The 14,474-nt window shown below is 37.9% G+C and overlaps 1 protein-coding gene across 4 annotated transcripts in view; it reads left to right on the plus strand.

Annotated features, from left to right (window-relative positions):
- CREBRF (CREB3 regulatory factor) overlaps positions 1 to 14,474 on the plus strand; it is a 59,783-nt gene that overhangs the window by 19,937 nt on the left and 25,372 nt on the right. For all 4 annotated transcript variants that reach the window (XM_041748160.1, XM_041748161.1, XM_041748162.1 and 1 more), the window contains exons 2-4: positions 3,209 to 3,414; positions 5,454 to 5,579; positions 7,259 to 8,345. In XM_041748160.1, coding sequence (XP_041604094.1) covers positions 3,406 to 3,414; positions 5,454 to 5,579; positions 7,259 to 8,345 — 1,222 coding nt within the window. In that variant the 5' untranslated portion in view covers positions 3,209 to 3,405. The remainder of the gene's footprint in view (positions 1 to 3,208; positions 3,415 to 5,453; positions 5,580 to 7,258; positions 8,346 to 14,474) is intronic.

Consider the following 14,474-nt stretch of genomic DNA (forward strand, 5'->3'; position numbering starts at 1 on the left):
CCTGGAAGAAGCAACAAAGGACTGTTAACTATCCCAGGAGGAAAAAAAACAAAACAAAACAAAACTATCCCAGAAGAATGTGCTCAACTCTTTACATGGTGGATACCCTCTCTTTGGGAATTGGTGTCTTTAAAACACTTAACCCTGTTGCCAATAGCTGTCACAGATGTTGAGTTTCTGAGATGGACTAGCTGTGGATCAAAAGAAAGCATTGGCAAAATATACCTATTGATGATAATAACCTTTCAAATTTATTAGTACATCCTAATTTAATATCTCATTCAATTCTCATAACATCCCTGTAATATAGTTAGAGGAGAATAATTATGATTCTTCAGTTGAGTGCTAAGGCATAAATTTAAATAACTTGCTCAAATTCATAAGGCTGCTTAGTTTTAATTATGGTATCAAAACTGGATTCCAGGTCTCCTGTCAAGTGCTACAAACAAGTGCTCTTTTTGCTGACTGCATTGACAAATTAGTTTTGATGTTAAGCGTTCAAATAAAAATTTAAAGGTTTCTCCTGTTATGCAAAAGCAGAGGGCTCCTATGAAACCTTTCGTAAGTGGAAATGGCACAAAGCAGAGAAGCACTTACCATTAATTATGTGTAAAAGTTTTGAGCATTCCCAGGCCAGAGAATAACCTCTCATAGGATTTTATGATACCTTAGGATATATCTTGCTAACGTATGCACAAAATAAATCTAGATAAAGCCCAGATGTTCAGAGACACAGTTCAGAGCTGTTGCAGATTTGTACTGAGATGCTGAGTGGTTCCCAGGGAAGGAGTTGGATGGGGCACCTACTGCTCTGCTTGGGGTCTGTGCTGCCTCTGTAAGGGTCCAATGCACAATGAACGTGTAACACTATTTTCATAAAAACAAAAATCCTCTTTGGATTTCTTTCAGTTAGCAAAAACCAGGTACCAATGTAGATCTTTGTTAAAGCAAAGTGGTGTAACATGAACTTCAAAAGTGGGGTTGCCTGTTTTGCATTTTTATTTTATAGTTTTATGGCTTAAAATATTTGGTGCCTAGGGCAGCCCGGGTGGCTCAGCCTTTTGGCGCTGCCTTCAGCCCAGGGCATGATTCTGGGGACTGGGATCAAGTCCCGCGTGGGGCTCCCTGCATGGAGCCTGCTTCTCCCTCTGCCTGTGTCTCTGCCTCTCTGTCTCTCTCATGAATATATAAATAAAATCTTTTAAAAAAAATTTGGTGCCTAGAAAACTAGTAATAGTTGTGTTTCCTTTCGAGAAATGAGAAAATGAGACTTAGAAAGATTGACCTACCCACTGTGATATAGTTTGCAAGTGAGAGCTACAACTAGAACTTCGCCATTTTTTTTGTAGTGTTTTGATAAACCAAGCTGTTGGTAGATGGTGTCTTTAGTTGATGGCAGTAAGTATTTGTTAAATAGGATTTAATCTTTTCTTGAGGCTTCAGCCCTGTTTCTTAGTAAGGGTAAACCTCATGTTTTAGAGAATATCAAACTTTTTTTCCCAGATCCAGGTTATAGGCCAGGATTATATTGACCCACTTCACTGATTGCATCACTTGAGTCATATACCTTTTTGGAGTCTAAGAAATAGGTCTAGAAAGGCAACCCACTGGAGCACCTGGATTGTTCAGTCCGTTAAGCATCAAACTCCTAATTTCGGCTCAGGTCATGATCTCAGGGTTGTGAGATCAAGCCCCACGTCACTTAAGATTCTCTCCTTCTTCCTTCCCCCACCCCTTAAAAATAAGAAAGAAGGAAAAGGCAACTGACTGTGTTACTCACAGGAATCAAGGGAAGAATCAGAACTGAGATTATATATCAGCAATAGGACCAAGGCATGAGACCGCGTAAGACGGAACCAGACCAGAATTGGCCTTTGGTAGGAGCCTAGACTGTGGTATTGGATTGAGATGCATAGTTAAATCTGTTTCTAGGCCCAGGATGGGCACTTGATGGTGTTTCCTAGGCTAGAACAGCAAGGTAGGAATGACAGCCCACCAGAGGAGTGAGCCTAGCAAAGATCCAGAAAATAGAAATGGCTGTCAATTTATTAATCTAATTAAGTGGAACAATTATTGACTCTTGTTGACAATCTCTTGTTCTGCAGAGGCCTTTGAAATTGATGCAATGTACTGCTCTAACCCTCTCTAGTCCAGATGTGATACGTATGGAGCAGTTTGGCTTAACTTGGCTTTTTGCGTCAATCTAAGAAACAATACTGCAACTAGCCTGAATGAGAGCAAGGTGTTGAGTATAAGACAGTGATTCTCAAATTTTAGAGAGAATCAGAATTGCCTAGAGGGCTTGTTAAAACATATAACTGGGAGAAACACTCCCAGAGTTTCTGCTTTAGTCTGTCTGGGCTGGAGCCCAAAATTTTGCAATTGTAACAAAATCCAAGTTGTTGCTGGTCCTGGGATCACACTTTGAGGACCACTAATCTAGGAATAGATGATGAAGTGGATATAACTGTTTAGTTACTCTTAATTAAGGCCTTCACAGAGGAGGGAAAAGGGAATTAGCATTTAAATTTAAGTTTCTGCCACAATTAAGACTCTGTGCTAGGTGATTTGCCATCATTACTTAATCTAACCCTTGAAACCCTCTGCAGATGGAAATTTTCCTATTTTCCCCCCACAGCATAAACATGTTAAAAACTTACTGGAATAATTCTTACTTCAAGGACAGCTTTCACTTCTAACTTAAAGCATAATGTTGCATATGCCATTATGAATGTGATCTAATGCAGAGGATGTGTTAAATTCCATTGTTGACTTTTAGGTGTTTATTCCTCTTCTTACAGATTTATAAGAGATGCAAAATGTAGATTAGTTTTGTAGTAATGATTATACAATAGATGGAATTAAGTGTTCAGACATACTTTCTCATATAGAACATAAAGTGAACAAGAGCTTTACTCTAACATTAGGTATAATACATCTTTCAGATCACAAGAAAAGATAAGCCTCAGTTAATTTTGTCAGGGTGTTTTCATTCTTTTTTTAATGGTGCCAATTGGTTATTGACCTGTCCTTTTTAAGAAACAAATAGAGGAATGATGAATTTAAGAATAGTTGATACTAAGAAATGACCAAATTCTTGAGATTGCAATGATAAGACTCCTTTAAAGTGTTCTTTGTTAATGTCATTTTTGAAAGGTCAACTTTTTAATGGTGTTCAGTGAAGTTACTTTGTGCTCTTGTTTGACAGATTCACACAGAAATTTAAAAAAAAGTAAAAAGCAAAAGCAGCGATCCAAGCATTTGAATTGAAGGCATTCCGGGAAAACCTGCCATTTATTGTGAAAATCGTCTTTGATCTTGAAATTAAAAGTAAACCTGGAAAGGAATTTACAAACGAGGAAAAAAAAAAGTTTGGGATCGGATTCACAGGATCTGGGCTTGGAAATGCCTCAGGTAAATCATACAGAGTAGGTGCAAAGTTTTATATTTTCCCTACTGCAGAAAGTCAATACCACTGGTTCTGTAAGTTCTCTGAATCTTAACACAACTTCACCAACTCCCTTTTTAAGACATTTTACTTCTGATCTCAGCTATTTCTGAATATGTGTCCTTCCTTCCATTGCTCTCATTTCCTCTTTCAAAGCTACAGCTTTGAAATTATTTTAATGAACTTGACGCTGGAAGCATGTTGAATGCGAAGTTGTTTAGAAAGGGGGCGGATCTGCTGGCTTTATGGAGGCTCACCCAACTCCCCTGAAAATTAATTTGCCACAGAAAGCCCACTTCCATCTCCTTGTCTACTTCTGATTCCCAGTCATACCTTTCCATTTATGCCTATTGAATTTAAAAGTAGTTAAGAGGAAATAGAGATTTCAACCTTTCTCTTTCATACACATACATATACTCTCTCTCTATATATATATACACACACACACACACACACACACATATATTCATACACACACACACCTACAAAAGATTACTAAGAATGATTATATCTATTTATATTAAGGTAACTACTTTGAATCGATCAGTTCTGGTTTGAGGCAATCATTGAAATAATAAATGAAATCCTGTTTGTCCCCACTGCACATCAGATTTCTTCCTGTCTTCCTTCAGTGGTTAGCTCTTACCCTCTTCCCTCTTTGGGTTCAGTGCTGAGGAGAAACCTAGAAATAAGGAGAGGACAGGAACCTTTAGGTAGCTTCATGTAGAGCCAGACAGAATTATGCCTTGAGCACAGAAAATAAGCATCTTTCCAGTATTTCCCAGTGGCTCAGAGGTAAAGAAAGGGGATTTGCTAGCTGATATTAAGAAGACCAGTGGCCTAGCTCCACCCCAGTCCCTGGGCCAAGTAGACTACACATACTGATTTAGAGCTCTTTCCCATTCAGCGTTTAATTTCCTACTTATGGAATACTTGAAGCTAGAGCTATAACACTCTTATTTTGAGCTTGTGGCTTGATAGGGTTGGGGAAAATCAGAGAAAGAAAAGAATGGGTTGGGAAGTACCAGTGAGGAAAAACATTATAGGAGAGTGTGTAAGAAGGCCAGTCTGTGGTAAGTAGAAAGTATATGAATAGGGAAATGTAAGCAAATAGACTAATAGAATTTTTTAAAGTTTCAGCAAAAACTTGCAGAATAAGAACAAAAAGGCAAAGAGGTAATTTTTTATTGCTTTGCAACTTCTTCCTTCATCCAAGTTAGATTTCAGAGTGAGGCCTTTCACTTGTTTGGGTTGCTTTAGGAGTGTGGGCCTGGCCTTCCCTCTGGAGTGATTTATATAGATGTTGAAATGGAAAAGGGGGATGGCGAGAAAAGGGGCATCAACTCTGTGTGCCAAATCTTTTTTCCCTTATTTATTACAAAATGAATTATAACCTTTTTCTGGGATCAAGATTAAGGCTATTGAGCTCATGCCAAGTTTCTGGTCTCACCAGTAAGATTTTTGGATATTTGGCTGATCCTATTTCCATCACCACATTCCTGGAGACATTGTTTGCACTAGAGGTGCCCAAATTGTCTTCCAGCTTGTTTGGGGAAATAAGACACTAGACTCACTTAGGAGTACAGAATAAGACCAGCTTGCTATCTCTGCAGACCCCAGGAAATAGGGAATTCTCCACATTGAAGAGTTAAAAGAAGGAGTGGTGTTAGAGATGGATTTGAAGAAATGTTCTATAGCTGAATAAAGTACTCATTAGGTATTGAATGCTGATTCTAGTGGCTAAATAAGTTTTAGTTTTTAGAAGGTAGGTGTTAGTAACAGTTGCCACTATTTCTTTTTCTGTTTTTAATGCATCTTCATTATTTTCCTAATTTAAGTTCACAACTTAATGCTAGTTAAATCTCTCAAATATGCTAAAGAGTAGAAAATATACAGAATTGTTGTGAAAATAATAGATTAGTAGGTGTGGGAGCAGGGCTTATGTGTAATAAATTGGCCTTGGAGTAGGCTTTAACTTTCTAAAGTTAAAATCATTCTGTTGCAGCCTAGTGTAAGCGGAATGGATCCGCCTTTTGGGGATGCCTTTCGAAGCCACACCTTTTCAGAACAGACACTAATGAGCACAGATCTCTTAGCAAACAGTTCAGATCCAGATTTCATGTATGAACTGGTAAGTAGCATTTTCTTGGATTCTGCTTTAATTGATTTGGGGTAAAAATGTTGTCATATACTTGTTTTTAATTTATAAATGCCTAAAAAGAAAAAAGAATGTCAAGCTTGGTTCTTGTGACTGTCAGCCTAGTAATTTTAGATGGCTTTATGAACACATTGAAAATAGTAAGAGGAGTGGAGGGGAGGTGGGTGAGGGGATGGGTGAAACAGGTGAAAGAGATTAAGAGTACACTTACTATGATGAGTACTGAGTAATGTATAGAATTGTTGCATCAGTATATTGTACACCTAAAACTAATATAACAGTGTATGTTAATTATACTGCAATTTAAAAATGTGTATACGATTATACAAATAAATATGGTATTTTTATATACATGTATGTGCACATACACATAAGAAAAAAATGTGAGAGGAAAGTATATCTAAATATCTTCAAGTCCAGTTTTTGCTGATGAGGATGGGAAGCTGTCTTTTTTGATATACCTAACCCCTAGAGGACTCTTCAACGGGGATATTTAGAAATGATAACACTGAGCAAAGCATATAACACAGAGAATGTGAGGTAAAAATAGCAATTCCAAGTAGTATACTTATCACTTATTCTTAAGATAAATAGATACCTGCGATTCCTAAGAACATTTAAAAAATAATTTTAATTATGGCTTAAGCAACATGGAAGTATATGAAAACTGAATCATTGAATTGTACACTTAATACAATTTTGTGTATTGAATTTTGTGGTCTGCAAACTGTACTTCGTTAAAGCTGTTAGAACACAGACACACACACACATGCAAAAACTAAACAAGAATATCCCCAAATAAATGGAAAAATCAAAGCAGGACAAAACAAACTGGAAAAATGAAAATTTCCTCATTTCCTTCCTGAACCTCCACCTTCTAAACCTATTCCCCAAAGATAAGTACTCCTAACAGAGTTTTTCTGTTCACATATAAATATATGACTATTTTAAATTGGATGACACATTCATAGATACAGTATTCTGTAACGTAATCCTTTTAATGTAAAGACATATGGTGAGCAGCCTCTCATGCTAGTACATTAGACCTTTACTGCATTCTTTTTAATGGCTGCACAGTCTCACTGACATTTTTTAAATCCTATCTCTATTCATGAGGCGTATCACACTCCTGAGGAGTATTGTAGTTCCCATGCCCAGGCGTTGTTAACAAGGGCTTACCAAAGATCTTATCCTTCTGTGATGGAGTTTCAACTCTTCTTTGGTTTGCACTTTGCCTCTATATTTCAGTTCTCACTTAAGAAGACAGATTCTTCTGTGATTAAGGTAAGGTCTTCATTATTTGCTTTGTAATTGAAGCTTATTTCAAAGGAGATCCCCAAATCCTTCTAAGTCAAAGATCAGGAAATGTAAACCTTTTTCAGGAAGAGTGTTTATAGTAAAGTTCAAGAGCCCTTGATATTTAGACCATACCTAAGCCTCTCAAGGGACATATTTCTCTCCCCTCTCCCCTTTTTTTTCCTTGCCCAAGGAAATGATATTATATGTAAAGTGACATGTAAATAGCCTTTATCTTAAAATAAAACAGAACAGAGGTCAAGTAATGATTTATCAATTTGGTACATGGGTGTGAGGATGGAGGTGAATATTTCTTTCCTAAAATATGGTGTGTAATTTTTTTAAACTTTTCTCAGGATAGAGAGATGAACTATCAACAGAATCCTAGAGACAACTTCCTTTCTTTGGAGGACTGCAAAGATATTGAAAATCTGGAGTCTTTCACAGATGTCCTGGATAATGAGGGTGCCTTGACCTCAAACTGGGAACAGTGGGATACATACTGTGAAGACTTAACAAAGTACACCAAACTAACTAGCTGTGACATCTGGGGAACAAAAGAAGTGGATTACTTGGGTCTTGATGACTTTTCTAGCCCTTACCAAGATGAAGAGGTCATAAGTAAAACTCCAACTTTGGCCCAGCTGAATAGTGAGGATTCTCAGTCTGTTTCCGATTCCCTTTATTACCCTGATTCACTTTTCAGTGTCAAACAGAATCCCTTGCCCTCTTCATTCCCTAGTAAAAAGATCTCAAACAGAGCAGCTGCCCCTGTGTGTTCTTCTAAGACTCTTCAGGCTGAGGTCCCTTTGTCAGACTGTGTCCAAAAAGCAAGTAAACCCGCTTCAAGCACACAGATCATGGTGAAGACCAACATGTATCATAACGAAAAAGTGAACTTTCATGTTGAATGTAAAGACTATGTAAAAAAGGCAAAGGTAAAGATCAACCCAGTGCAGCAGAGCCGGCCCTTGTTGAGCCAGATTCACACAGATGCAGCAAAGGAGAATACCTGCTACTGTGGTGCAGTAGCAAAGAGACCAGAGAAAAAAGGGATGGAGCCTCTTCAGGGTCATGCCACTCCAGCTTTGCCTTTTAAAGAAACCCAGGAACTATTACTCAGTCCCCTGTCCCAGGAGGGTCCTGGGTCAATTGCAGCGGGAGAGAGTAGCAGCCTTTCTGCCAGCACATTGGTCTCAGATTCATCCCAGAAAAAAGAAGAGCACAATTACTCCCTTTTTGTCTCTGACAACTTGGGTGAACAGCCAACCAAATGCAGTCCTGAAGAAGATGAGGAAGACGAGGAGGATGTTGATGATGAGGACCATGATGAAGGATTTGGTAGTGAGCATGAACTTTCTGAAAATGAGGAGGAAGAAGAAGAGGAAGAGGATTATGAAGATGACAAAGATGATGATATTAGTGACACTTTCTCTGAGCCAGGTATGGCAATACTTGGAGGCTTACCAAACTGACCTTTCTCCTATTGAGATATCGATGGTTTCTTTATCTTAGTTTGGGGATTCAATTCAAGATATTCAATTAATATCTTGGCTCAGATATATAATTGCTTTTTTTCTATTCAGGCAGTTCTAAAATAATCACTTTTGCTCATATAGTGATTCATAGGCTGATTCTTCGAGGGCTTCTTAATTTATCTTATGTTAAGGGACTTAATTTGTTACTCTCTGAGAAGCTGTGCAAAGATGCCAAGAATTGATCGATTAAAAAAATGTTCTATTTATATACATGTTCCTCTATTATAATTGAGGCAGGTTAGGAGTGCCCACATGGTAAACCAAGTAATGATGGTTTATATTACTCATGCTTATAACCAACAAGGCCTACTTAATGAATAATGTAAAAAAAAGAGCTTTTTCGTGTCTGCCATCTTTCCATTCACACAGTATTTTTCCATTTAAGAAAAATACATGCTGTAATTTAATGAGCATGAAGGATACTCTGCTTTATTTATATACAGTACATATAAATAAAAGGGAAAAAGAAAATGAAACTTGTGGGAACTGGTTCACTTCATTTAGCATTTACATGCTTGGGCTGTTGCCACTGTTGGCTTGTGCAGTATTTATGAAAATGGTATTGCCAAGTGGCACACAGTTTAAAATGGAGAAAGAAGCGAAGATCTTCAAATTTTTAAAAAAGTTATTCAAAGTTTTCTTCAAAATTTTTTTCTTCAAAAATAGTGTTGATGCTGTAACTTGTATGTAAAAATAAGTTATTTTTAAAACCTTAGAAATTGTCAGAGACTCCTTTTGTTATAATTACTGGAATTTCTGGCAGTGTAAAGATTGGTATTTAATTTTCAGAAAGGTTTTTAAGGCATAGCAGCTATGTTGTAGCCAGTAAAGTACTATTACTGCTGAAAGACTTTCCTTTAGTGAAATCTATTACACAAATGCTTAGATTTGTGTCTTGGACACAATCAAGTTGTTTGACTTGGGTAGAGTTTCAAGTACAGAAAAGGTACTTTAATCTGGTGGAAAAGGGCTTATGCCTTTTTTTGGTTTACTTTAGAACTCTAGATAGAACAATTATTTTCTCTACTTAGAAAAATTTTCCTCTTAACAAATTAATAAAATCTGCTTCGTGGGCACTTGGGTGGCTTAGTTTGTTGACCATGTGACTCTTAATCTCAGAGTTGTGAGTTCAAGCCCCACGTTGGGTGTAGGGATTACTTAAAATAAAATCTGTAGGGGGATCCCTGGGTGGCGCAGCGGTTTTAGCGCCTGCCTTTGGCCCAGGACACGATCCTGGAGACCCCGGATCGAATCCCACGTCGGGCTCCCTGCATGGGGCCTGCTTCTCCCTCTGCCTATGTCTCTGCCTCTCTCTCTCTCTCTCTCTCTCTCTCTCTCTGTGTGTGTGTGTGTGTGTGTGTGACTATCATGAATAAATAAATAAAATCTTAAAATAAAATAAAATCTGTAGGGACACCTGGTGGCTCAGTAATTGAGCATCTACCTGTGGCTCAGGTTGTAATCCCAGGGCCCTGGGATTGAGTCCCACATCATGCTCTCCACAGGGAACCTGCTTCTCCTTCTGCCTACGTCTCTGCCTCTCTCTCTCTCTCTCTCGCTCTCTCTCTCATAAATACATTTTTTAAAAAATCTTTTAAAAATCTGCTTTGAGAAGTTTCCCGGAAGGTTGTCTTTATAGCTAGTGCTGAGTTATATAGCTTCCTCTCATGGGAAGACCAGAGTGCTGTCTATGAGTGATCTTTAAGGTCTCACCAATCAGTGCTGTTGCTTTGAGTTCCATATTTAGGATCATGGTAGGAGGTAGGGGAAGGGTGAGACAAAGACGAGATGGGTAATAACTAAGGGAAATAGAAAGTGTGGAGAAAGAGGAGTTTTTCCCTGTGGGTGCTCAAAGGAACATGTAAATCAGAGGGAGTCAGTAAATTCCACTGTCTCCAAGGACTGTACTGTCTACCTCACTTCTGGTTGTAGTTTTGCTTTTCTTTGGCTTTCAACTCATCCTTTATCTTTTAATGTGTTTTTACCTGGATAATTGTGTTGAGAGATGAGTAGGTCTGTGAAGAGAGATCACTTAGTAAGTTGACTCTCATTTCCGTTTTGTCAGCCTTTAGACTCTCATAGGGAAGGGGGACCAGTGTTATAGTTGGTGTTGTCCTGTCATGCCACATTCTCTTGCCTTGTCTCTGGTAGAAGAATCCCAATTTGTGAGCTTCTTGGTGTTAACCAACACTACTTTGAAACAGATGCATTGGCTGGTAAAACTCTCCCCTTGGCTCTGTTTAACAATGCTAAATGTTTGGATGGTATTTAATTCACTCACTTCCAGTTGACTTGAAGTAAAGCCTCTTTGGTTAGTATTACTTGGACAGTTTTCACAAAATTTTTTTTAAATACTTTATTTATTCATGAGAGACAGAGAGAGAGAGAGAGAGAGAGGCAGAGACATAGGCAGAGGGAGAAGCAGGCTCCATGCAGGGAGCCTGATGTGGTACTCGATCCTGGGTCTCCAGGATCAGGCCCTGGGCTGAAGGCAGTGCTAAGCCGCTGAGCCACCCGGGCTGCCCAGTTTTCACAAATGTTAATGAATGTGACATGATTTAACCACAATGTCAACACAGTTCTATGGTATTATTTGGGCTTTATTCACATTGGCTAATGAAAATTTTCCTTTTCCTTGGAAGAAAGAGCTAAACAAGTAACTTCAGGAATACAAAAATGAATTATTGGTGAGAAGCAGGAAGAAATTCTTTGAAGCAGAAAAGTGGAGATAGTTATAGTTTCTTCAGAGTGCTAGTTTTAGAGTAGGTTGATTGGTTTAATTTGCAGTTTACAAAAGCCCTTTTGTGTTGACTAGCTCCCTTGATGCTGTTTCTTGGCAGTTGGCTACAACAGTGCCTGAGCCTACAAAGCTCCAGGAAAGGTGTAAAAAAAAAGAGTTTCAGTCCCTACTCTGGCCTTGCTCCCAAATTTTAATAGAGCCTATTCTGTGGGCAGGCGGTGACTCTTTGGGGTCATTGGGATTAGATGGTTGTAATACTAAGAATTGGGCCCCCAGAATGAAAGTTTATTTTGTAGTCTGTATTAATATTTTCACAATTGACTTTATCAGTAGTCTGAACTAAACAGAGATGTGTGATTAGAATTTTACAGAATGAATATAGCCTTTTTGACTTCTATTTGATAATCATGTCAAGAAGGAATGAGTTAAATCAGTATGGTGTTCAAGCAAATGGAAAGAAAAGAGAAAAGGCTTCATGGGAAATTTTGCATTAAACAAGTAATTGATTGGTTAAAAGAAAAAATTTTTGAGTGCCTACTTCTGTTTCAGACACTGTATTAGGTATTGCCTATCCAGAGATGAGCAAAACAGACATGACCCTTGTCTTAATGGAACTTAGAGTTGAGTGGGTTTATTTACTGTTATGGTTTCTTAGTCTTTTAATCTGCTTGTATGTAGTATGAGTTGGCAAGAGAGATATGCAGGATGAAGAGTTTTCTTAAACCTTATTTGACTGTGGAACTCACTTGGGGATGAAGGCATATCTTATGATAATAGTGTTCCTTAAAACATACTTTGAGAAATATTTAATTACCTTAAATGCTAGACCAATGATCTGGGAATATAATTGTTCTGCATTCTACTTGCTCATGCTGCTCTCTGTATTGAAAAGTGGCCATCTTTAAGAAACCCATTGTGTGCGTTTGTGTTATGGTGAATTTATGGTGTATGTTATTAGAAAATGTTAAAATGTTAAGTCAAAGGAAGCTGATGGCCCTTAAATGCTTTTTTGGAAAAGACTGACCATAGATAAAACTGGTAACTAATTTTAGTGGGACAGAAGAAATGAAAATCTTCATTATTCTTTGAATTTAACATGGGATATATGTGAAGAAAAATCCACTTAAACCATTTAACTAGATGGGAACAGGAAGAGTGAGAAGCCTAATAGGAGCTAGACTCCTTGAGGCATGGGACTGAGTCAGTTCAAGCTCTGCCAAATCACTTAAAGCCTCCATGAGCATGTTTCTTTTTGTAAATGGAGTTAATAACGTCTTTTTTTTTACTGTACTCTTGGAAGTCTTAAATGAAATATGTGTAAGTACATTAAATGAGAAGAACAGAGTTTTGCCAAAAATCCAAGCCACCCGAGGGGAGTTGCTAAGTAGGGGAGAGCATCAAATAAATTGTCAGAGGGATGGGATGCCTGAGGAAGCCGTATATGAAAAAAGTTTCCCGTATTCTTTGGGCTAGGGTAGATTTAAATATGGAATACTAGTTATTTTATTTTTTATTGAAGTATAATTGACATATAAAATCCTGTTAGTTTCAGGTATGCATCATAATGATAATGATATTTTTATACATTACAACATGATCCCCATGATAAGTCTAGTTACGGTCTGCCACCATATAAAGGGTTTTTTTTTTTTTTTTTTGCTTATTTTTAAAATTTTTGTCTTTTAATTAAAGTATAGGTGATATATAATGTTAATTTCAGTGTGTAGTATAGTGAGTCAACATTTTTATACATTACAAAAAAATCCCTACATTAAGTCTAGTTGCCATCTGTCACCATACAAAATTATTACACTATTATTGACTGTTCCCTAAGTTGTATTTTATATCCCATGACTTACTTATTTTGTAACTGGAAATTTATACGTCTTAATCCCCTTTACCTATTTTGCCCAACCACCCCACCCCCCAGCCACTTCCCCTTCTGTAGCTTATCTATGGTTTGTTTTTTGTATCTGTGAGTCTATTTTGGTTTGTTTGTTTTGGTTTTTTTTGTGGAATGCCAGTTCTTGACACTGGTAGGAAGTTGGGAGTGGTTTTGTTGGTCTGTCTGCCTGTGTTAAGCCATTCTTGGTTAATCTGTGTGAGCCAGTAGTTTCTTCAAACCAGTAAGTTTTTCTTGGCCTGGGGGTGCCAGGCGTTTTGAAAAAGCCATTTCTGGTGGCACAATGTGGCCCTTGCACCTTTCCCAAAGCTAGGCTGATTGCTGGAACAAGATGAAATCCTTTTAAAGGATTTTAAAGTATCACATTGGCACAAATAAATAGGCCAAAGTTACTGCTTTATCTAACACGATTTTTTAAAAATCAGACTTCTAGAAACAATTGTGGCTCAACTTGTACATCGTTTCTTTTTTTTTTTTAATTTTTAAAAATCTTTTATTTATTTGAGGAAGAGAGTGAGAGAGCATGAGCAGGGGGTAGGGATAGAGAGAGAAGCAGACTCCCCACTGAGCAGGGAGCCTGATGTGGGGCTCTATCCCGAGACCCTGAGATCATGACCTGAGCCAAAGGCAGAAACTTAACTGACTGAACTGCCCAGGTGCCCTATGCATCATTTCTTAAGAAACTAAAGTTGACTGTCACACTCCTTGCCATATCATTTTAAACTACCACATGTGCACTTTAATTCTGTTAATACCAGCAGTGCTACAGAAGCTTCTCTTGATTGTTGCCCTGAAATCATTATGGTTTCCTAATTGAAAGGTCATGTTAATTGAAGTATAATAAGTATAAGTATTAAAATTCACCCTTCTTTAAGTGTACATTTCTGTGAGATTGACAAGTGCATGTAGTGGTGGTAACCACTACCAGCATCGAGAAACAGAAGAGTTTGATCACCCCTCAAATTTCCCTTGTGTTCCAGGGAACTCCATAACTCCCTGGAGTTAAACTCCATGGCTCCCTCCATCCCCACCTCCTGGCAATCACTTTTTAGTTTTTCCTGTAGTTTCGCCTTTTACAGAATGTCATATAAATGGAGCCATGTTTCTGATTCTTAATCTCTTGAAGAAAACCTGGTAAAATTCTGAAATTCCTTTTTCCAAAACCTGCAGATGTCATCACTTTCTTAGTGTCAGTTCCCGAGGAATCATGTTTTTAGGAGAAAAAGTGGTCATTTTGCTTGGCTAATGCTGCCTAACTTTTCCTGTCACCTTAGGGTTATATACATCCTATATGGGGCTCATCTCCACTCCCCCCTTTCTTGGCAGTTGGCTACAACAGTGCCTGAGCCTACAAAGCTCCAGGAAAGGTGTAAAAAAAAGAGTTTAAAAGG

Source organism: Vulpes lagopus, chromosome 3, assembly GCF_018345385.1.
Source record: "Vulpes lagopus strain Blue_001 chromosome 3, ASM1834538v1, whole genome shotgun sequence".
Classification (NCBI taxonomy): domain Eukaryota; kingdom Metazoa; phylum Chordata; class Mammalia; order Carnivora; family Canidae; genus Vulpes; species Vulpes lagopus.